General features: G+C 43.4%; 1 protein-coding gene across 1 annotated transcript in view; it reads left to right on the plus strand.

Annotated features, from left to right (window-relative positions):
- Nucleotides 1-393: 393 nt before the first annotated feature.
- Nucleotides 394-24,265, plus strand: part of LOC124605872 (late histone H1-like) — a 198,972-nt gene continuing 175,100 nt past the window's right edge. The window contains exons 1-2 of the mRNA XM_047137819.1: nucleotides 394-399; nucleotides 11,812-12,219. Coding sequence (XP_046993775.1) covers nucleotides 394-399; nucleotides 11,812-12,219 — 414 coding nt within the window. The remainder of the gene's footprint in view (nucleotides 400-11,811; nucleotides 12,220-24,265) is intronic.

Genomic DNA, 24,265 nt, shown 5'->3' on the forward strand with positions numbered 1-24,265 from the left:
TGAGTTTCCTTCGTTCTTGTGGTCTTTACTTTCTTTCCGTTTTATGTTATATGTCTCATCTATTCTATTCTCACGCTTGTGGTATCGTTTTATTAGGAACAAGGGTCCAATGACCACGCTGTTTGGTCTCCTTCCTCTTTTTTTAAACCAACCAACCCACCGATTATGTATCTCTTCCTAAGACACACTGGCACCATTCCCAAAAAAACCAAATGATATATATCTGTCCATTTCAGATTTTCACTCAATATTGTTTTGTCACCAGCAGTTGGTTAGTTGAGAACTATTATACTTAGTAGGTGATGTGTGTAAGATTGGGTGTGGTCACAAGGCTTATGACATATGTCTTGGAATGTGAAATGACCTAGTTTTTGTTACGATGTGTTGCTTGGTATGGAGGTAGGTATAGATACGACGTGTAGACTTGCAGTTTCAGCAAATCGACAACCATATGGGCGATGGATATTACGGAGAAAATTATGGCAGTCATGATAATAGTGCAGATACTGATATTTCTAAAGCCACAGTGGTCAGGAGGTGGTATTTCTAATACTTTGCTTATTGTCTGATGTCATATTGGCGATACGATCGTAATGTTTAATTGTAATTACCCTGATAAGTATATGGATTGTTTTCTAGGACGATTCTGCCTGACGTGCAGGTGCGTGACAGAGATAGCCCATGACTGAAACGAATTGAAATTTACGGATTACACCAGAAGCCATCACTTAACCACCCGAACTGGACAGGCTGGGGTGCCGACATGCAGCTGACCTAACCGTGTCGCCCTCTAGGTGGATGAATAGCGAACTACCATTCAGTTCCTACTGGGTAACCTTCATAGTCGCGTGTGTTTGGTGTGTGCTCTGTGTAAATCTGAAAAGATTCAGTATGGGCGAGTGTGTGCGCTGGGCAGTTACTCCTCCCCATGTAAATTGAGCTGTTAACTGCTTGTACCGCCATTCTACGTATTTCCCATCTTTATTTGGTTGAGGGAACATCGGTTGTTGGGTGTGCATGTAATGGTGAAAAACAGCTGGAGGAGATGTTTGCTGGTTCTCTATTTATTAGAAGCACTTACGATTATAAGTATAAAACTTTAGTTGAATTCATAAAGTGCAAGGATTATATGTAATCTGTTGTATCACTGACATTGGTATCCGTTAAAAATATGAGTGGAACAACCTTCCCCTATTATCAAGTATTCACGTAAAGATCTTCACAGACGAGATGACTTTCTAGTTACTCACTGGACTGCAGCATGTCTCACATGGCTTCGCTTCAGTTTCAGGTTTCTTTAGATATAATTTCCGCTCTTTACCTTCAGAATTGTACTGACATGTGGTTGACACCAAGAACAGTCGCGTATATGGTATGATATTCCGGCAAACTACGTGAAAATTAATGACATTCCAGAAATTTTCTTACGCTACTCGATGACTTCAGCAAAAAAGTTTCCTAAATAAGTCCTTTTTTTTGGGGGGGGGGCGTGAAAAATTGCATATTGCAGCTGATATCGGTTTCGAAATTGGTAAAGTAATACACTATTTCTCATCGTATGTGTTCAGAAAGTAAATCTTAAAATTCCATAGTCTGGAGATGATCGCAGTTGGTTGAAGAAACCACGGCAGCAAGCAGGCCAGATCGGAAACAGCACCATTAGCGGACACCTTTGTGCCAGAGGAGCCAGCCCTGCCGTTCTAAACTTTGTACAGCAGTTCAGAGTGTGACCTGTCAGCAGAGGGCACTGTGATCACACATCAGGCTAGCGAGTGCAGGGCAGTGTGCGATTTGCAGGGGGGATGGGAGGGATTTCCCCCCCTCTGCATCAGACCATCCCCTCCTCTGGTTTTAGTTTATGCATCCCAACCTGAGATGTTTTTCCCACGCACTGGAGTAAAACTTTACATATAATTTAAATTTGTGGAGCCGAACACTGAAAGTTTTTAATAAGTCTAACTATTAATATGTTTCAATTTTCTATCATCAGAATAAGTACAACATTTTCACAAATGTGCCTCTACTTTTTGAATTCCCTTGTATAACTGTACCTGTATGTAGATGATTTTGTACATTAGCTTTACCTATAATGTACTCTTAAAGATATAACAAGGGATGGCTTATGTGATAGTGCATTCGCGTCAATGGTGAGTTTCGGCATTAACATCTATTTATAAATAGCTGTTTAACCATGCGTAACGCCACGGTCCAAGCTAGTAACATATATAATTCTACTGACCCCCCCTAAGACATCCCCCCCCCCCCCCCCCCGGTAAAAGCACAAATCGCACCTTGCTGCAGGGGGGAGTTGACTCGTGACTGTTGGCTGTGGTGGATGGCCGACCGACCTCTCGGGAAACATCTAGTGCTGCGACAGTATACGGTGCATGTGCCTCTGTTTTTTTGCAATCTGTCTTCTCAGTATACAGGTGCCAAGTGGTCGATAGGTACATACAGGATGCAGAAGTGATGACTTTGTATGGTTGTTGTTGTTGTTGTGGTCTTCAGTCCTGAGACTGGTTTGATGCAGCTTTCCATGCTAACCCATCCTGTGCAAGCTTCATCATCTCCCAGTACCTACTGCAACCTACATCCTTCTGAATCTGCTTAGTGTATTCATCTCTTGACCTCCCTCTATGATTTTTACCCTCCACGCTGCCCTCCAATACTAAATTGGTGATCCCTTGATGCCTCAGAACATGTCCTACCAACCGATCCCTTCTTCTGGTCAAGTTGTGCCACAAACTCCCCTTCTCCCCAATCCTATTCAGTACCACCTCATTAGTTATGTGACTACCCATCTAATCTTCAGCATTCTTCTGTAGCACCACATTTCGAAAGCTTCTATTCTCTTCTTGTCCAAACTATTTACCGTCCATGTTTCACTTCCATACATGGCTACACTCCATACAAATACTTTCAGAAATGACTTCCTGACACTTAAATCTATACTCGATGTTAACAAATTTCTCTTCTTCAGAAACGCTTTCCTTGCCATTGCCAGTCTACATTTTATATCCTCTCTACTTCGACCATCATCAGATATTTTGCTCCCCAAATAGCAAAACTCCTTTACTACTTTAAGTGTCTCATTTCCTAATCTATTACCCTCAACATCACCCGACTTAATTCGACTACATTCCATTATCCTCGTTTTGCTTTTGTTGATGTTCATCTTATACCCTCACTTCAAGACACCATCCATTCCGTTCCACTGCTCTTCCAAGTCCTTTGCCGTCTCTGAGAGAATTACAATGTCATCGGCGAACGTCAAAGTTTTTATTTCTTCTCCATGGATTTTAATACCTACTCCGAATTTTTCTTTTGTTTCCTTTACTGCTTGCTCAATATACAGATTGAATAACATCGGGGAGAGGCTACAACCCTGTCTTACTGCCTTCCCAACCATTGCTTCCCTTTCATGTCCCTCGACTCTTATAACTGCAATCTGGTTTCTGCACAAATTGTAAATAGCCTTTCGCTCCCTGTATTTTACCCTTGCCACCTTTAGAATTTGAAAGAGAGTATTCCAGTCAACATTGTCAAAAGCTTTCTCTAAGTCTACAAATGCTAGGGATGGCTATAGGACAAATGTAAGGATGTTGAGGCTTACCTCTCTAGGGGTAACCATCCTTTGTATGGTACAGAATACGAATTCTCAAGCATCGATATGGTATGGTGGTGAAATACCCTTGCTGGAGACTGGTTTCGAGCAGAGCAGTGTAATTATGACGGTAGTTTCTGTATTTCGTGATCTGTATACCACTTCAGAACCAGTCAGAAAGCTCCATTGACAGGAAGTTTCTTGACGCAGATGTGTCAAGACAATCTTTGTTTGTGACTTAAGAACCTCTACAGACAGGTTCGAACAAGACGGGGGCACGGCAGTTACGGAAGATTCTGTTACATCTGAAAGTCATCTTTTTTCAAATGGTCGGAGACCAGTGCAAGCACACCAGCTTCCTCTGGTTAGAACAAGTGGGATTCCGTCTCCCACTTGCCATTGTGGCTTTAGAGCATCTCCATACCAGCAGTTGTAAGACATCCAAAATTCACAGAAAATCCATCATTTTTCTCTTTTGTAGGATGGGGCTTAGAATTCTGTTTTTCTTTCCGCAATTTGTTGTGGGATTCGAAATAAGTCATGCACAGTACTACTATTTTCTGTGGTACATCTTCTAAAGCAGCAGCATTTGCAGGGTTTAGTGACATCTTTGAGATATGTACATAACAATATTCCACAACGCCCCAGTGGGTCCACAACTCTTCTGTGGATACGTGCGTGGCGAGCACGGGGCCCCGAGCTATTGCAGCCTTCCTTCTTTCCAGGGCTGCATTTCCTTCCCCTTTCCCTCCTTTCCCCTCCTTGCTCCTTCCCCCTCGCCCTCTCCTCTCCCTCTCTTGGTATCCTTGCTTATGTTGGCCCCTGCTATCCTCATGGTTATGTTGGTTTTGCAATTTAGCTTTCTTGGGTAATCACCTCCGTTTGGCACTCCCTGGTCCCCCTCTGCAGTTCGACCTCCATTACTAAATTTCTCCTCCGTAGTGTAAGCCATTTGGGGAAGAGCACCTTACCTAGTGTCTCCAACGTGTGCCCTCCTAGTTCATTCCACCTTTTCTTTCACGTCGTTGTCTGATGCTAGGGTGCATACATCTACATCTATACTCCGCAAGCCACCCAACGGTGTGTGGCGGAGGGCACTTTACGTGCCACTGTCATTACCTCCCTTTCCTGTTCCAGTCGCGTATGGTTCGCGGGAAGAACAACTGTCTGAAAGCCTCCATGCGCGCTCTAATCTCTCTAATTTTACATTCGTGATCTCCTCGGGAGGTATAAGTAGGGGGAAGAAATATATTCGATACCTCATCCAGAAACGCACCCTCTCGAAACCTGGCGAGCAAGCTACACCACGATGCAGAGCGCCTCTCTTGCAGAGTCTGCCACTTGACTTTATTAAACATCTCCGTAACGCTATCACGGTTACCAAATAACCCTGTGACGAAACGCGCCGCTCTTCTTTGGATCTTCTCTATCTCCTCCGTCAACCCGATCTGGTACGGATCCCACACTGATGAGCAATACTCAAGTATAGGTCGAACGAGTGTTTTGTAAGCCACCTCCTTTGTTGATGGACTACATCTTCTAAGCACTCTCCCAATGAATCTCAACATGGTACCCGCCTTACCAACAATTAATTTTATATGATCATTCCACTTCAAATCGTTCCGCACGCATACTCCCAGATATTTTACAGAAGAAACTGCTACCAGTGTTTGTTCCGCTATCATATAACCATACAATAAAGGATCCTTCTTTCTATGTATTCGCAATACATTACATTTTTCTATGTTAAGGGTCAGTTGCCACTCCCTGCACCAAGTGCCTATCCGCTGCAGATCTTCCTGCATTTCACTGCAATTTTCTAATGCTGCAACTTCTCTGTATACTACAGCATCATCGACGAAAAGCCGCATGGAACTTCAGACACTATCTACTAGGTCAGTTATATATATTGTGAAAAGCAATGGTCCCATAACACTCCCTTGTGGCACGCCAGAGAATACCTTAACGTCTGTAGACGTCTCTCCATTGATAACAACATGCTGTGTTCTGTTTGGTAAAAACTCTTCAATCCAGCCACACAGCTGGTCTGATATTCCGTAGGCTCTTACTTTATCAGGCGACAGTGCGGAACTGTATCGAACGCCTTCAGGAAGTCAAAAAAAAAAGCATCTTCCTGGGAGCCTGTATCTAATATTTTCTGGGTCTCATGAACAAATAAAGCGAGTTGGGTCTCACACGATCACTGTTTCCGGAATCCATGTTGATTCCTACATAGTAGATTCTGGGTTTCTCGAGCAAAAAACATGTTCTAAAATTCTACAACAGATCGACGTCAGAGATATAGGTCGGTAGTTTTGCGCATCTGCTCGACGACTCTTCTTGAAGACTGGGACTACCTGTGCTCTTTTCCAATCATTTGGAACCCTCCGTTCCTCTAGACTTGCGGTACACGGCTGTTAGAAGGGGGGCAAGTTCTTTCGCGAACTATGTGTAGAATCGAATTGGTATCCCGTCAGGTCCAGTGGACTTTCCTCTATTGAGTGATTCCAGTTGCTTTTCTATTCCTTGGACACTTATTTCGATGTCAGCCATTTTTTCGTTTGTGCGAGGATTTAGAGAAGGAACTGCAGTGCGGTCTTCCTCTGTGAAACAGCTTTGGAAAAAGGTGTTTAGTATTTCAGCTTTACGCATGTCATCCTCTGTTTCAATGGCATCGTCATCCCGGAGTGTCTGGATATGCTGTTTCGAGCCACTTACTGATTTAACGTAAGAGCAGAACTTCCTAGGATTTTCTGTCAAGTCGGTACATAGAATTTTACTTTCGAATTCACTGAACGCCTCACGCATAGCCCTCCTTACGCTAACTTTGACATCATTTAGCTTCTGTGTGCCTGAGAGGCTTTGGCTGCGTTTAAATTTGCAGTGAAGCTCTCTTTGCTTTCGCAGTAGTTTCCTAACTTTGTTGTTGTACCACGGTGGGTTTTCCCGTCCCTCACTGTTTTACTCGGCATGTACCTCTCTAAAACGCATTTTACGATTGCCTTGAACTTTTTCCATAAACACTCAACATTGTCAGTGTCGGAACAGAAATTTTCGTTTTGATCTGTTAGGTAGTCTGAAATCTGCCTTCTATTACTCTTGCTAAACAGATAAACCTTCCTCCCTTTTATATTCCTATTTACTTCCATATTCAGGGATGCTGCAACGGCCTTATGATCACTGATTCCCTGTTCTGCACATACAGAGTCGAAAAGTTCGGGTCTGTTTGTTATCAGTAGGTCCAAGATGTTATCTCCACGAGACGGTTCTCTGTTTAATTGCTCGAGGTAATTTTCGGATAGTGCACTCAGTATGTCACTCAATGCTCTGTCCCTACCACCCGTCCTAAACATCTGAGTGTCCCAGTCTATATCTGGTAAATTGAAATCTCCACCTAAGACTATAACATGCTGAGAAAATTTATGTGAAATGTATTCCAAATTTTCTCTCAGTTCTGCTACTAATGCTGCTGAGTCGGGAGGTCGGTAAAAGGAGGCAATTATTAACCTAGCTCGGTTGTTGAGTGTAACCTCCACCCATAATAATTCACAGGAACTATCCACTTCTACTTCACTACTGGATAAACTACTACTAACAGCGACGAACACTCCACCACCGGTTGCATGCAATCTATCCTTCCTAAACACCGTCTGTACCTTTGTAAAAATTTCGGCAGAAATTATCTCTGGCTTCAGCCAGCTTTCTGTACCTATAACGATTTCAGCTTCGGTGCTTTCTATCAGCGCTCTAAGTTCCGGTACTTTACCAACGCAGCTTCGACAGTTGACAATTACAATACTGATTGCTGCTTGGTCCCTGCATGTCTTGACTTTGCCCCACACCCGTTGAGGCTGTTGCCCTTTCTGTAATTGCCCAAGGCCATCTAACCTAAAAAACCGCCCAGCCAACACCACACAAGCCCTGCTACCCGTGTAGCCGCTTGTTGCGTGTTGTGGACTCCTGACCTATCCAGCGGAACCCAAAACCCCACTACCCTATGGCGCAAATCGAGGAATCTGCAACCCACACGGTCGCAGAACCGTCCCAGCCTCTGATTCAGACCCTCCACTCGGCTCTGTACCAAAGGTCCGCAGTCAGTCCTGTCGATGATGCTGCATATGGTGAGCTCTGCTTTCATCCCGCTAGCGAGACTGGCAGTCTTCGCCAAATCAGATAGCCGCCAGAAGCCAGAGAGGATTTCCTCCGATCCATAGCGACACACATCATTGGTGCTGACATGAACGACCACCTGCAGATGTGTGCACCCTGTACCCTTCACGGCATCCAGAAGGACCCTTTCCGCATCTGGAAGGACTCCCCCCGGTATGCACATGGAGTGCACATTGGGTTTCTTCCCTTCTCTTGCTGCCATTTCCCTAAGGGGCCCCATTACGCGCCTGACGTTGGAGCTCCAAACTACCAGTAAGCCCACCCTCTGCGACCGCCCGGGTCTTGCAGACTGAGGGGCAACCTCTGGAACAGGACAAGCAGCCATGTCAGGCCAAAGATCAGTATCAGCCTGAGACAGAGCCTGAAACCGGTTCGTCAGACAAACTGGAGAGGCCTTCTGTTCAGCCCTCTGGAATGTCTTTCGCCTCCTGCCACACCTTGAGACGACCTCCCACTCTACCACAGGTGAGGGATCAGCCTCAATGCGGGCAGTATCCCTGGCAACCACAGTCGTAGTCCGATCGGGGGATGCATGGGACGAGCTGGCTGTCACCGACAAACCCCTATCCGGACCCCCACAGTGATGCCCATTGGCAACAGCCTCAAGCTGTGTGACCGAAGCCAACACTGCCTGAAGCTGGGAGTGAAGGGATGCCAACTCATCCGGCATCCGAACACAGCAGTTGCAGTCTCTATCCATGCTAAAAACTGTTGTGCAAAGAACGTTTGAACTAATCAACAGAGCGCAAACAAATCGACACAAAATTTAAACGGTTATTAAAATACAAGATTGCCTAGTAAATGCAGTAATTTTCCTACTTGCGTACTACTGACACACTGCTCGGCGGCGGAAGGAGACTACGCGATTTTACACAATTCAGGTACTGAAACGCGATGCTGCAACTCTCAAATACTATAATACGCCCGAAATTTATGAATTAAACAATGCAAGTACCAAAAACACGCAAAGAAATTAAGAATTAAACTATGTAACAATTGAGTGAGCTAGGAGTATACGACTTGCTGCTACAGCTGCTTATCCAACAGCGGCAGGGAGCATAGCCAGCACGGTAGCCAGCCCGTGTGCTGAGGTCGCTATGTACCCTTTTGGTTGAGCTCCCTGAACACACAGGGATTACACTTCTGTGACCACCTCACGCAAGCCTTGGAGTGGTTGCTCGTCACCCTGGACAATCGGAACTCCCGGCAATGGCCGCTGTGCCAGACGGCTCTTGCTGTGTCTGGGTGGCGCCCATGAGGAGAGCTCCTGATTGGAGTGAGTGGTATTAGGGCGGACACTACGCAAATGAAACGCATACTGGTCCAGAACTCTGGCCATTCTTCTGCAGCTATCTCTCTGCGTGGAACTGATTCTTCTAGTGCTGCTTCCCTTGCCCCTTTGGCCTTCCCTTCCATGGCTACCCCCTGGGAAGTGGGTCAAGCCCGTTGGCTGGGGGCACCATGACTGATGGGGATACTTTAACCAATACCAAACCTTTGTTCTTTGTGGAACACATTGAAGACAAGTTCGGCAAAGTGGACTCCCTGAGCTAGATGCGGTCGGGTTCGTTGCTGATCAAAACTGCTTCAGCTGCCCAGTCTGCGGCCCTTCGTGCTGTACCCATCTTGCCACAATTCCTGTGTCCATTACCCCCCACGAGTCTCGAAATATGGTTCAATGTGCGATTTTTCACAGGAGCCTCATCCTTCAAACTGATGAGGAACTTCGGGACAATCTCGGACGGCGGGGTGTTCACTTTGTTTGGCGTGTTCAGAAGGATCCTAAGGACAATCACATTGGTACTGGTGCCTTTATCCTGGTCTTTGAAGAGGATACCCTCCCTAAGAAAGTAAAGACTATGGTTTATCGATGTGATGTGAAGCCATACATCCCACATCCTATGTGGTGTTCTAAGTGCTTCCGCTTTGGACACATGTCTTCCCGCTGTTCACAGGCCCCTCTCTGTGGTGACTGTGGAGGTCCACTCCATGAGGGGAGTCCCTGTGTTCCCCCTTCTGTGTGTGTTAATTGTCATGGCAATCATTCTCCATATGCACTAGATTGCACAGTATACAAGAAGGAAGAGAAGATACAGAAGTCCCTCGATCGTTTAACCTATACAGAGGCTTGTAAGAAGTATACACGTATTCACCCTGTGTCCATGACGTCTAGCTATGCTTGTTACATCTTCACCCCTTGCTCCCCCTTCCTTACCCCAGTCCTAGGCCCCTCTCCAACCCCCTCCCTCCCCCTGCGGGTCCGGGGTATGAATAGGCCTGAGGTATTCCTGCCTGTCGTAAGAGGCGACTAAAAGGAGTTTCAACCATTTCGGCCTTCCATGTGATGGTCCCCCTTGCGGTTCGACCTCCATTTTTGAAAATTCTACAGAAGTACGAGCCTTTTGGGGAAGGACGCCTTACGTGGTGTACCACTGGTCCTCAGTGCACTAAGACCTTCACACTCAGCATTGTACCGGCGTTGTAACCATACCCACTATTCCTCAAATTGGGCCCAAACGCCTGATGAGTTGTACAAGTTACACCCATAGTGCGTCCCCATCTGCACCTACGACCATGACGGACTTTCCATGGCACCCAAAATCCAGCACGGTAGCCAGCCCGTTGTGGTGGGGTCGTCATGTACCCTCTAAGTTGTAGCCCCCTGACAACACAGGGATCGTACTGCTGATAACTGAGCTGCACCCTCCCCACGTCGGCCAAGGAGTAGATGCCCATCTCCTTGGGGCATCAGGACTGCCGGCAACGGTCATCCTGCCAGGTGGCCCTTGCTGAGGCTGGGTGGCGCCTGTGGGGAGAGCCCTTGGTCGGAGTGGGTGGTATCGGGCGGATGTTTTGCAGATGAAACGTCAACACATATCAGGCCGAGTCTTTCAAGAGGAAAAGTACTGTTTCTAGTTCGGGTTCTCCTGCCCTTTCCCCCTTGGCCACTCCCTGGGAGGAGGGACAGGCCCACTGGCTTGGGGCGAAGTACTTCCCCCGCAATTTGGTCTGTTCTCGAACCGATGCCGGGAAGTTCGCCACCTCCAAGCCCATGTTCTTTGTTCAGCACATTGAGGACATCGTCGGGGAAATCGATGCTCTCAGTAAGATGCGTTCGGGGTCCGTTCTTCTAAAGACCACCTCCGCCACACAGTCGGCGGCGCTCCAGGCGTGCGGCCGCCCAGGGGACATCCCAGTGTCCCGCATCTGGCACTAAATAGGACGCAGGGTGTTATTTTTCATCGGGACCTCCTGCTGCAATCTGATGAGGAGCTCAGGGCCAACCTGGAGCGCAGAGGCGTGCATTTCGTCCGGCGTGTCCAGCGCGGCCCCAAAGACCGTCGCATCGACACCGGGGCCTTTATCCTCACCTTCGAGGGGGACGTTCTCCCGGAGAAGGTAAAGGTGATGTGCTACCGGTGCGACGTGCGACCTTACGTCCCGCCTCCTATGCGCTGCTTTCAGTGTTTGCGCTTTGGGCACATGTCGTCACGGTGTGAGGCTGAGAACCTTTGTGGCGATTGTGGATGTCCTCTTCGTGAGGAACATACATGCACCCCACCACCTCGGTGCGTTAATTGTCCTGGCATCCACTCGCCTAGATCCTCAGACTGCCCCACATATGAGAAGGAGAAGAAGATACAAGAACTCAAAACTTCGGATCGGCTCTCTTATTCTGAGGCCAGGAAGAAGAGTGACCGCCTCCATCCCGTGCCGTTGACCACTTTGTTTGCCTCAGTTGTGTCCACTCCTTCTGCAGTATCCTCACCCCTATCCTGTCCCCCCCTCTGCCTCCTCCCCATCCGGGGTCTCTGCCTCCGCCTCCCAAATCCCTCCCTTCCAAATCATCCTCCCCCGTGGCCCCCGTCCCCTCTGCCCCAGGGGCCACCCTTCCTCCTCCTCCTCCCTCCCCCCCTCCGCCGCCTGAGAAGCGATCATCTTCTCAGGCATCTATCGGGGAAACGTTCCGGACCCCAGCTTCAGAGGTCCGGCGTTCCAAAACCGAGCCCGCGTGTGACGACCTTCTTCGGGTCCAGCCCACCATCCCTGTGCCTCCTCAGACTTCCAAGAAGGCCTCCAAGAAGGCCTCCAAGAAGGCCTCCAAGAAGGCCTCCAAGAAGGCCTCCAAGAAGGCCTCCAAGAAGGCCTCCAAGAAGGCCTCCAAGAAGGCCTCCAAGAAGGCCTCCAAGAAGGCCTCCAAGAAGGCCTCCAAGAAGGCCTCCAAGAAGGCCTCCAAGAAGGCCTCCAAGAAGGCCTCCAAGAAGGCCTCCAAGAAGGCCTCCAAGAAGGCCTCCAAGAAGGCCTCCAAGAAGGCCTCCAAGAAGGCCTCCAAGAAGGCCTCCAAGAAGGCCTCCAAGAAGGCCTCCAAGAAGGCCTCCAAGAAGGCCTCCAAGAAGGCCTCCAAGAAGGCCTCCAAGAAGGCCTCCAAGAAGGCCTCCAAGAAGGCCTCCAAGAAGGCCTCCAAGAAGGCCTCCAAGAAGGCCTCCAAGAAGGCCTCCAAGAAGGCCTCCAAGAAGTCTCTATCCCCCTCTCCACCCTGGTGCGTTTCGTCTGACGCTCCATCCGTGAGTTGCTGGTCCCAGCCGTCCTCAGTTTCGCCGGGACGCTCTGCTGCCAGGCGCTCAGCTAGCCTCTTGTCGACAAATGATGCTGCCCCTCCTACACAACCAGGGACAGCGGCCGCAGCTGGCGATGACTCGATGGAACAGGATCCGCCTCCCGTCGGTAGTAGCGTTGTTCCCTCGAAACCTGGCACTCTGCGGCCGTCGAGGTGACCAGCTCTTCCCTCGTCTCGTTCCCTCTTTTTTGACTAGCGATGGCCTTGTTACATTGGAACATAAGAGGTATTCGATCTAATGGGGAGGAACCAAAACTGCTCCTCTGCCTGCACTGTCCGCTCGTCCTTGGTCTCCAGGAAACCAAGTTGCGCCCGACTGACCGTATTGCCTTTACCCACTATACCTCGGAGCGGTATGACCTCACCCCTGTGGACGGTATCCCAGCTCATGGTGGGATCATGTTGCTCGTTCGGGACGATGTCTATTACCATCCCATCCCATTGACCACCCCACTCCAAGCAATAGCTGTCCGTATTACTCTTTCTGCTTTTACTTCCTTCTTCGTACCTACAATCGCGTCTGGACCGAAGGTCAGGTCCCCATGCGTTGGCGTGACGCTGTCGTTGTTCCTATACCCAAACCCAGGAAGGATAGACACCTTCCTTCTAGTTACCGCCCCATTTCTCTTACAAGCTGTGTCTGTAAGGTGATGGAGCACATGGTTCATGCTCGGTTAGTTTGGATTCTTGAATCTCGACGGCTACTTACCAATGTCCAATGCGGATTTTGTCGCCGCCGCTCTGCTGTTCACCACCTTGTGACCTTGTCGACATTCATCATGAACAACTTTTTGCGAAGGCGTCAAACGGTAGTCGTGTTCTTCGATTTGGAGAAGGCTTATGATACCTGTTGGAGAGGAGGTATCCTCCGCACTATGCACAGGTGGGGCCTACGCGGTCGCCTGCCCCTGTTGATTGATTCCTTTTTAACGGATCGAAAGTTTAGGGTACGTGTGGGTTCTGTATTGTCCGACGTCTTCCTCCAGGAGAACGGAGTGCCTCAGGGCTCCGTCATGAGTGTAGCCCTTTTTGCCATCGCGATCAATCCAATTATGGATTGCATTCCACCTAATGTCTCAGGCTCCCTCTTTGTCGATGACTTCGCTATCTACTGCAGTGCCCTGAGATCATGCCTCCTGGAGTGCTGCCTTCAGCGTTGTCTAGACAGCCTATACTCGTGGAGCGTGGCAAATGACTTCCAGTTCTCTGAAGAGAAGACGGTTTGTATCAACTTTTGGCGATATAAAGCGTTCCTTCCGCCATCCTTACATCTCGGTCCTGTTGTTCTCCCATTCGTGGAAACAACTAAGTTTCTAGGGCTCACATTGGATAAGAAACTGTGTTGGTCTCCGCATGTCTCTTATTTGGCGGCCCGTTGTACACGTTCCCTTAATGTCCTCAGAGTTCTTAGCGGTTCATCTTGGGGAGCAGATCGCACTGTCCTGCTTCGCTTGTATCTATCCATAGTCTGATCAAAGCTGGATTATGGGAGCTTCGTCTACCCGTCTGCTCGGCCATCCCTCTTACGCCGTCTCAACTCCATCCACCATCGAGGGTTACGTCTTGCGACCGGAGCCTTCTACACTAGTCCTGTTGAGTCTTTATGCTGAAGCTGCCGAATTACCATTGACCTACCGGCGCGACATACTGCTGTGTCGGTATGCCTGCCAGGTGTTGTCTATACCTGACCACCCCTCTTACCAGTCCTTCTTCGCCGATTCTCTCGACCGTCAGTACGGGTTGTATGTGTCTGCCCTGCTGCCCCCTGGAGTCCGCTTCCGTCGCCTGCTTCGACAATTGGATTTTGCCCTCCCTACCACCTTCATAGAGGGTAAGAGCCCGACACCACCTTGGCTCCAGGCTCTGGTTAATATTTATCTCGACCTCAGCTCACTCTTGCAGGAGGGTACTCCGGCTGCAGTGTATTGCTCACGGTTTGTCGGACTTCGTGCTCGACTTGCCGGTCACACCTACATTTACACTAATGGCTCGAAAACTGACGATGGTGTCGGCTGTGCCTTTGTCGTCGGTGCCGTCACCTTTAAATGCCGGCTCCTCGAGCTTTATGGCTGAGCTTTTTGCTCTCCATCAGGCCGTTCAGTATGCCCGGCGCCACCGCCATTCATCGTATGTACTCTGCTCTGACTCGCTCAGTGCTCTTCAGAGCCTTTGAGCTCACTATCCGGTCCATCCCTTGATTTAACGAATACAGCAGTCCCTCCGTTCTTTCGCTGACAATGGTTCTCCTGTCCGCTTTCTGTTGGTTCCCGGACATGTAGGAGTGCCTGGGAATGAGGCTGCAGATGCTGCAGCCAAGGCTGCAGTCCTCCTGCCTCGGCCAGCCTTCCATTGTGTCCCGTCATCTGACGTTCATGGGGATGTTTGTTCGAGGCTTGTGTCGTTCTGGTGGGATGCTTGGTCATCCCTCCAAGGAAACAAGCTCCGGGCAGTAAAACCGCTCCCAACTGCTTGGACAACCTCCTCCCGACCATCTCGGTGAGAGGTGGTCCTTCTGACCAGGTTGCGAATTGGGCATTGTCGGTTTAGCCACCGCTACCTGCCCTCCGGTGACCCAGCCCCGCAGTGCCCTTGTGGTCAGGCATTAACAGTGCGCCATGTTTTATTGTCATGTCCCCGCTTTAGTCAATCTCGTGTTGTCCTGTCCCTGCCATCTACTTTACCGAATGTTTTAGATGATGACGCTCGAGCAGCTGCTCGTGTTCTGCGTTTTATAACTTTCTTTGGCTTGTCCAAAGACATCTAACCTTTTTACTTATTTTATCTGCATCTTTGTCAGTTCTTTCTGGTGTCCCCCCCCTCCCCTTGAGTTTTACTAGATTCCATGTGCTTTAACAACAGTGAGTGGGCACTAACGACCTCAGTAGTTGAGCGCCCTTTACCCCCCCCCCCCCCCACACAAAAAAAAATGATGATACCACAAATACATGAAGTGATAATTTTGCAACATGAAGTCACCCAAGCAATTAATTCTACTCACAATTGGAAAGCCCCTGGATATGATAAAATAGCAAATTTCTGGCTAAAGAAGTTCACCTCAATACATTCACATCTAACTAAATTATTTAACAATTACATTGCAGACCCATACCCATTCCCTGATACACTTGCACATGGAATAACCTATCTGAAACCTGAAGATCAAGCAGACACAGCAAACACAGCTAAATATCACCCCATAACATGCCTACCAACAATCTACAAAATATTAACTACAGTCATTACACAGAAATTAATGACACAACACAGAACAAAATTGTAAATGAACAAAAAGGCTGCTGCAAAGGAGCATGAGGATGTGAAGAGCAACTGATAATAGATACAGAGGTGACATATCTAGCTAAATCTAAACAAAGGTCGCTGCACTATGCATACATTGATTACCAAAAAGCTTTTGATAGTGTACCCCACTCATGGTTACTACAGATACTGGAAATCTACAAAGTAGATCCTAAATTAATACAGTTCCTAAAAATAGTAATGAAAAATTGGAAAACCACACTTAATATCCAAACTAATTCAGATATCACATCACAGCCAATACAGATTAAGCGTGGAATATACCAAGGAGACTCATTAAGTCCTTTCTGTTTCTGTCTTGCTCTGAACCCACTATCCAACATGCTAAATAATACAAATTATGGATATAATATTACTGGAACATACCCACACAAAATCACACATTTGCTATACATGGATGATCTAAAACTACTGGCAGCAGCCAATCAACAACTCAACCAATTACTAAAGATAATAGAAGTATTCAGCAATGATATAAATATGGCTTTTGGAACAGACAAATGTAAGAAAAATAGCATAGTCAAGGGAAAACACACTAAACAAGAAGATTACATATTGGATAATCACAGCGACTGCATAGAAGCGATGGAAAAAACAGATGCCTATAAATATCTAGGATATAGACAAAAAGTAGGAGTAGATAATACAAATATTAAAGAACTAAAAGAAAATTATAGACAAAGACTAACAAAAATACTGAAAACAGAATTGACAGCAAGAAACAATACAAAAGCTATAAATACTTATGCTATACCATTATTGACCTACTCATTTGGAGTAGTGAAATGGAGTAAGACAGATCTAGAAGCACACCATACACTTACACGATCACAATCCCACAAATATAGAATACATCACATACATTCAACAACAGAAAGATTCACATTAAGCAGAAAGGAAGGAGGAAGGGGATTTATCAACACAAAAAACCTACATTATAGACAGGTAGACAATTTAAGAAAATTCTTTATAGAATGCGCAGAAACTTTCCTATAAAAAGTCAAAACTAAACATAAAACCAAAACATTGGTTACACAGGGGATTAGAAAGTCATCAGACACTCTCAGAAAGTTAAATAAATCAGCCAGGAAGAATGTAGTACTGAAAGCACATGTGAAATGTTATAGAAGCCTGTACAAGAAAGTAATAATTGCAGCTAAGAAGCTTGATAATGATACCTATATTGAGAAAGGGAACAACAAAATGAAGTCAACTTGGGAGGTAATAAATAAAAATATAGGTAGACACAAAAGAAGAGATAACAGCTTTGTCATTAAAAGTGGGGGTAAAACTGTTAAGGACTCCCATCAGATTGCCAACATATTTAATGAACATTTCACAAATATAGCCATAAATTTAATTAAAACTAAATGCAATTCCAATAGCAAGGTAAAAATCCCCATGAATGACATGACAATGTTCCTTTATCCAGTAACTGATTCAGAGGTACTAAATGCTATAAATAAGCTAAAAAATAAAATGTCATGTGGGTGTGATGGGATTCCTGACAGTCATTAAGCAAAGTGCAGGAAACATAGCCTCGCTTCTCACTGAAATTATAAATGAATCTTTTAAGACAGGGGTGTTTCCATCAAAACTTAAAATGTCTACTACAAAGCCACTTTAGTAACTTTAGGCCTTTATCAATGTTGTCAGGTTTCTCAAAAATAATAGAAAGAATAATGTATCAGAGACTATACAAATTTCTTACTAAGAATAGAATATTGGTTAATGCACAAAATGGTTTCCGTAAAAATAAATCAACTGAAACAGCTATCTTCAATTTTTTTGCAACTTGTTCTAAATTCCATAAACAGAAAGGAATTAAATTGTGGATTGTTTTTGGATTTAGCAAAGGCCTTTGATGTCATTGACCATAAGTTACTGCTTAGGAAGTTATATGCCTATGGGTTACGTGGAGTTGCCCACAAATGGTATGAATCATATGTCAGACAGGTATCAGAAGGTGGAGATAAGCCAGGCAGATAGGACATATTCATCAAGATTAGAGAGAGTTTTGTATGGAGTACCCCAGGGATCTGTATTAGGGCCATTACTGTTTTTAATATTTATCAATGACCTACCAAGTAAACTCTCTGAAGCAGAGGCAGTACTGTTTGCTGATGATACAAGTCTGTCTGTTAAAGCAAATAGTGAAGCCGACTTACAGGAAAAAGTCACATTAGCAACAGACGAAGCAGACAGATGGTTTAATGAAAACACTCATTGTGAATGCCAAAAAAACGTGGATCAACTTCAGACATATTACAAATTAAAAAAAACTAACCTTACAGTAGAACTGGGTAAGTGTAAGATTGAACAAGCATCATACACTAAATTCTTGGGAGTATGGTTTGATGAACACTTAAGATGGAAAAAGCATGTAACATCATTGAACAAAAAATTGAGCCAAACATGTTGTATACTTAGAATGCTTAAAAGCTCATGTAATATTAAAACAGTGTTATGTGTTTATTTCTCATTCATGCACAGTTTATTAAGATACAGCATACAGTTTTGGGGAAACATCAGTCTAACAAAACAGTCATTTAAATTACAAAAGAAGGCAGTCCGAATAATAAAAGGTATAGGCTATAGAGACTCTTGTAGGCAAGCTTTGAAAGAATTAAAAATCATGACACTACCATCTTTATACATATATGAAAGCATATGCTTCTTAAAAGAACACGATGAATTTTCTACATTACACAGAGAATTTCACAACTACGAAACAAGGAATAGGAATGATTTCCACAGAGAAATTCATAAAACAGCTATGTATCACAAAAGTGTACTATACCAACCCAAAATCCTCTTCAGTGCTCTCCCCAAAGAACTAAAAATACGAAAACTGTACATATTTAAAAGAGAATTAAAAAACATGTTATTGAGCAATAGTTTTTACAGTATTGAAGAGTTCATGAATCGTTGACAATAAAAGCGCAGTTATTATTTCCCTGACATAATAAATGTGTGTAATAGCTCTTACTTAAATACTTGATGTTTCTATGAAAGTGTGAAACAGTATTAATGTAAGAATGTAAATAATCTTTGATGTGAGAATCACTAACTTTTTTTTTTGTACATTGTTATCCTACTTGTATATTTTTATGTTAACGTTCTAAAAGTTCTATTAAAATTGTAATGTCTAAGTGACAAGTAAATTCGGTTACAAATTTTCATGTATATGTATTATAAATTCTAATGTTTATTGACAAGCCCTATGTCATTTCGATGAAGTACTACAAGGACGCTAATAAATTGAATTGAATTGAACAAAGCAATCACTTATATAAATACATCGGCTACGCCACTGCAATTTCATAAACACTTCTACAACCCTTTAGATCACACAACATCAACAGATACAAAGAACGTAAATTGCAAAAAGAAAACACTACACGCAAGCACTCGTATCATCTAACACAGCCACACATCGATCAAGACGCATCCAACACATGGCTAAGAAAAGGCAATATATACAGTGAGACGGAAGGATTCATGATTGCAATACAGGATCAAACAATAAACACCAGATATTACAGCAAGCATACTATTAAAGATCCCAATACCACAACGGATAAATGCAGACTTTGCAAACAACAAATAGAAACAGTAGACAACATCACAAGTGGATGTACAATACTAGCAAATACAGAATACCCCCAGAAGACATTACAATGTAGCAAAACTAATACATCAACAGCTTGCCATACAACATAAACTGATCAAACACGTTCCCACATACAAGTATGCACCACAAAATGTACTGGAGGATGATGAATGCAAATTATACTGGAACAGAACCATTATAAAAGATAAAACACCACCACATAACAAATCGGACATCATACTCACCAATAAAAAGGAATCAACACAACTAATCGAAATATCCATTCCCAATACAACAAATATACAAAAAACAGGAGAAAAAATTGAAAAATTCATCCAACTGGCTGAGGAAGTCAAGGACATGTGGCATCAGGATTAAGTTGACATAGTACCAATTATACTAACAACTACAGGAGTCATACCACACAGTATCCACCAGTACATCAACGCAATACAGCTACATCCAACCTTATATATACAACTACAGAAATCCGTAATTGATACATGTTCAATTACCCGAACATTCCTAAATGCAATGTAACATATACCATACAGTTAAAAGGAAGTCACGCTTGATCAAGGTCCGCGTCACTTTCCATTTTTAACCAGACATAACGTCTGAGACAGGAAAGAGAAATAATAATAATAATAATAATAATAATAATAATAATAATAATAATAATAATCCCCGTGGTGGCCCGGGAAAGGAATAGGCCTGCGGTATGTTCTGCCAGTCGTAAAAGGCGACAAAAAGAACAAACCACTAATAGGGCTAACCCCCCCCCTTTTAGTGTGATTACTTGGTTCAGGACAGAACTAAAGAAGCCTCGGAATAGCGCCGTCATGGTCGGGGACGACGCTTCAACCCTATGCCCGCCCACAATGGTAACGACACTGCTAGCCAACTGGAAAATGATTTAAATCCAAATAGAGGTGTTTTGCAGGATATGCTTCCTGCAACCACCCTAGAAGGAAAACAAAGACAGAGGATGAGATGAGCAGATGAAGTTAATCGACACCTCATGTTCTGTTACTACCAAGCAACAAACCTAGGAACCAACACAACTGGATACAGATCACAAGTATACACAACATTTATTACCAGATACCCGGAATTAAAATTTTTAACAGAACAATGACTAGCTGATCAGATCCGTGTAATAATAAAAAAATAACAGGATACCCCAGTCAGAATTAGAAAACATCAAACAAGTACAACAAATACTGGAACAAAATAATGTGCAATAAGAATAAGAAGAAGAAGAAGAAAATTCAGTAATGGACTCAAACATCCCAGAGCAAACAAACAAAGAACAACACGCATCAATTAAACAATCAGAGGAAAACAAATTCTCAAGACAGCCACCAGAACAAGCACAAATAGAACACGAAGAGACACACGTGTTAGATATAGAAGAGAAATTGCGGCTGACATATATAGAATACAAAGACACAAATACAGACATCAGACCATTCTTGCATAGACCGCCAAATAACCCACAAGTCGAAACAACAATGAAAACTATCAACACAATCATACACAACAAAATAAACGAAAATACAACTATGGAAGAGTTACAACTACTGGTTTATATAGGAGCACTCACTACACTAAATATACACACTAGCCAGAGATCAAAACAAACCAACACACAGAAGAAACCCACAAAACCAGCATGGCAACACAGGCTACAGATAAGAATAGAAAAACTGAGAAGACATTTATAAGAAATGAAATATCAGACAAAAAACGAAAAAGGTTAGGTAAAATCTCACAACAAGAAGCAATAGAGCAATTAGATGAAAAGAAGCAGAAATTACAAGCATTGGCCAAACGACTTAGAAGATACAAAAAAGTGAAAATAGAAGGAAACAAAACCAAACATTCAACACAAACCAAAAGAGATTTTACCAAACAATAGATAACACACACATTAAAATAGACAATCCACCAAACATAACAGACATGGAACACTTCTGGAGCAACATATGGTCAAACCCGGTACAACATAACAGGCATGCACCGTGGATACAAGCAGAAACAGACACATACAAGATGATACCACAAATGCCTGAAGTGATAATTTTGCAACATGAAGTCACCCGAGCAATTAATTCTACACACAATTGGAAAGCCCCTGGAAATGATAAAATAGCAAATTACTGGCTAAAGAAGTTCACCTCAACACATTCACATCTAACTAAATTATTTAACAATTACATTGCAGACCCATACCCATTCCCTGATACACTTGCACATGGAATAACCTATCTGAAACCTGAAGATCAAGCAGACACAGCAAACACAGCTAAATATCACCCCATAACATGCCTACCAACAATCTACAAAATATTAACTACAGTCATTACACAGAAATTAGTGACAAATACAACACAGAACAAAATTATAAATGAAGAACAAAAAGGCTGTTGCAAAGGAGCACGAGGATGTAAAGAGCAACTGATAATAGATACAGAGGTGACATATCAAGCTAAAACGAAACAAAGATCGCTACACTACGCATACATTGATTACCAAAACGCCTTTGATAGTGTACCCCACTCATGGTTACTACCGATATTGGAAATATACAAAGTAGATCCTAAATTGATACAGTTTCTAAATATAGTAATGAAAAACTGGAAAACCACACTTAATATCCAAACAAATTCAGATATCACATCACAGCCAATACAGATTAAGTGTGGAATATACCAAGGAGACTCATTAAGTCCTTTCTGTTTCTGTCTTGCTCTGAACCCACTATCCAACATGCTAAATAATACAAATTATGGATATAATATTACTGGAACATACCCACACAAAATCACACATTTGCTATACATGGATGATCTAAAACCACTGGCAGCAACCAATCAACAACTCAACCAATTACTAAAGATAACAGAACTATTCAGCAATGATATAAATATGGCTTTTGGAACAGACAAATGTAAGAAAAATAGCATAGTCAAGGGAAAACACACTAAACAAGAAAATTACGTATTGGATAACCACAGCGACTGCACAGAAGCGATGGAAAAAACAGATGCCTATAAATATCTAGGATACAGGCAAAAAATAGGAATAGATAATACAAATATTAAAGAAGAACTAAAAGAAAAATATAGACAAAGACTAACAAAAATACTGAAAACAGAATTGACAGCAAGAAACAAGACAAAAACTATAAATACTTATGCTATACCAATATTGACCTACTCATTTGGAGTAGTGAAATGGAGTAACACAGACCTAGAAGCACTCAATACACTTACACGTTCACAATGCCACAAATATAGACTACATCACATACATTCAGCAACAGAAAGATTCACATTAAGCAGAAAGGAAGGAGGAAGGGGATTTATCGACATAAAAAAACCTACATTATAGACAGGTAGACAATTTAAGAAAATTCTTTCTAGAATGAGCAGAAACTAGCAGAATACACAAAGCAATCACTCATACAAATACATCGGCTACACCACTGCAATTTCATAACGACTTCTACAACACTTTAGATCACATAACATCAACAGATACAAAGAACGTAAATTGCAAAAAGAAAACACTACACGCAAGCACCCGTATCATCTAACACAGCCACACATCGATCAAGACGCATCCAACACATGGTTAAGAAAAGACAATATATACAGTGAGACGGAAGGATTCGTGATTGCAATACAGGATCAAACAATAAACACCAGATATTACAGTAAGCACATTATTAAAGACCCCAATACCACAACAGATAAATGCAGACTTTGCAAACAACAAATAGAAACAGTAGATCACATCACAAGTGGATGTACAATACTAGCAAATACAGAATATCCCAGAAGACATGACAATGTAGCAAAAATAATACATCAACAACTTGCCTTACAACATAAACTTAAAAAACAACACGTTCCCACATACAAGTAAGCACCACAAAATGTACTGGAGAATGATGAATACAAATTATACTGGAACAGAACCATTATAACAGATAAAACAACACCACATAACAAACCTGACATCATACTCACCAATAAAAAGAAGAAATTAACACAACTAATCGAAATATCCATACCCAATACAACAAATATACAAAAGGAAACAGGAGAAAAAATTGAAAAATACATCCAACTGGCTGAGGAAGTCAAGGCCATGTGGCATCAGAATAAAGTTGACATTATACCAATTATACTATCAACTACAGGAGTCATACCACACAATATCCACCAGTACATCAATACAATACAGCTACATCCAACTTTATATATACAATTACAGAAATCCGTAATTGTTGATACATGTTCAATTACCCGAAAGTTCCTAAATGCAATATAACATATACTGTACAGTTAAAAGGAAGTCACGCTTGATCAAGGTCCGCGTCATTTCCCATTTTTAACCAGACTTAACGTCTGAGAAAGTAAAGAAATAATAATAATAATAATAATAATAATAATAATAATAATAATAATAATCATCCATCTTTGACATGACAAATGTAATTAAATAGGGATATACTCAAATATGGATACAATACATATTTCTGCAAATAATAAGTTTCCTAACAGATTAATTGCAAGACAAATGACTTACATAGTTCAGTGAATGACAGACAATTAACAACAAATACATGAAACAGTAATGCAACAGTTGCACAGTGTGGCATATGTATACTTTACAGTTAATTTCTAGTTCACTCTTGCAGGGAAATTTGGTCATTTGTCACATACTCAAGGAACTCTTGAGAAGAGTAAATTAGTTTACTTTTCATCTACCTCGAAAGACTAGTTTTAAAATTAATTACTTTTACTGTGTAGGCATTTTCAGGCAGTTTCTTGAAGTAGACAGTACCAAGATATTGGTAACTTATGTATCTTTGCAACTCTAGCATATGTCACATTGTGTGTCCACTTAAGTTATTGTAATGAACTGCTAT

This window comes from Schistocerca americana, chromosome 3, assembly GCF_021461395.2.
Source record: "Schistocerca americana isolate TAMUIC-IGC-003095 chromosome 3, iqSchAmer2.1, whole genome shotgun sequence".
NCBI lineage: Eukaryota > Metazoa > Arthropoda > Insecta > Orthoptera > Acrididae > Schistocerca > Schistocerca americana.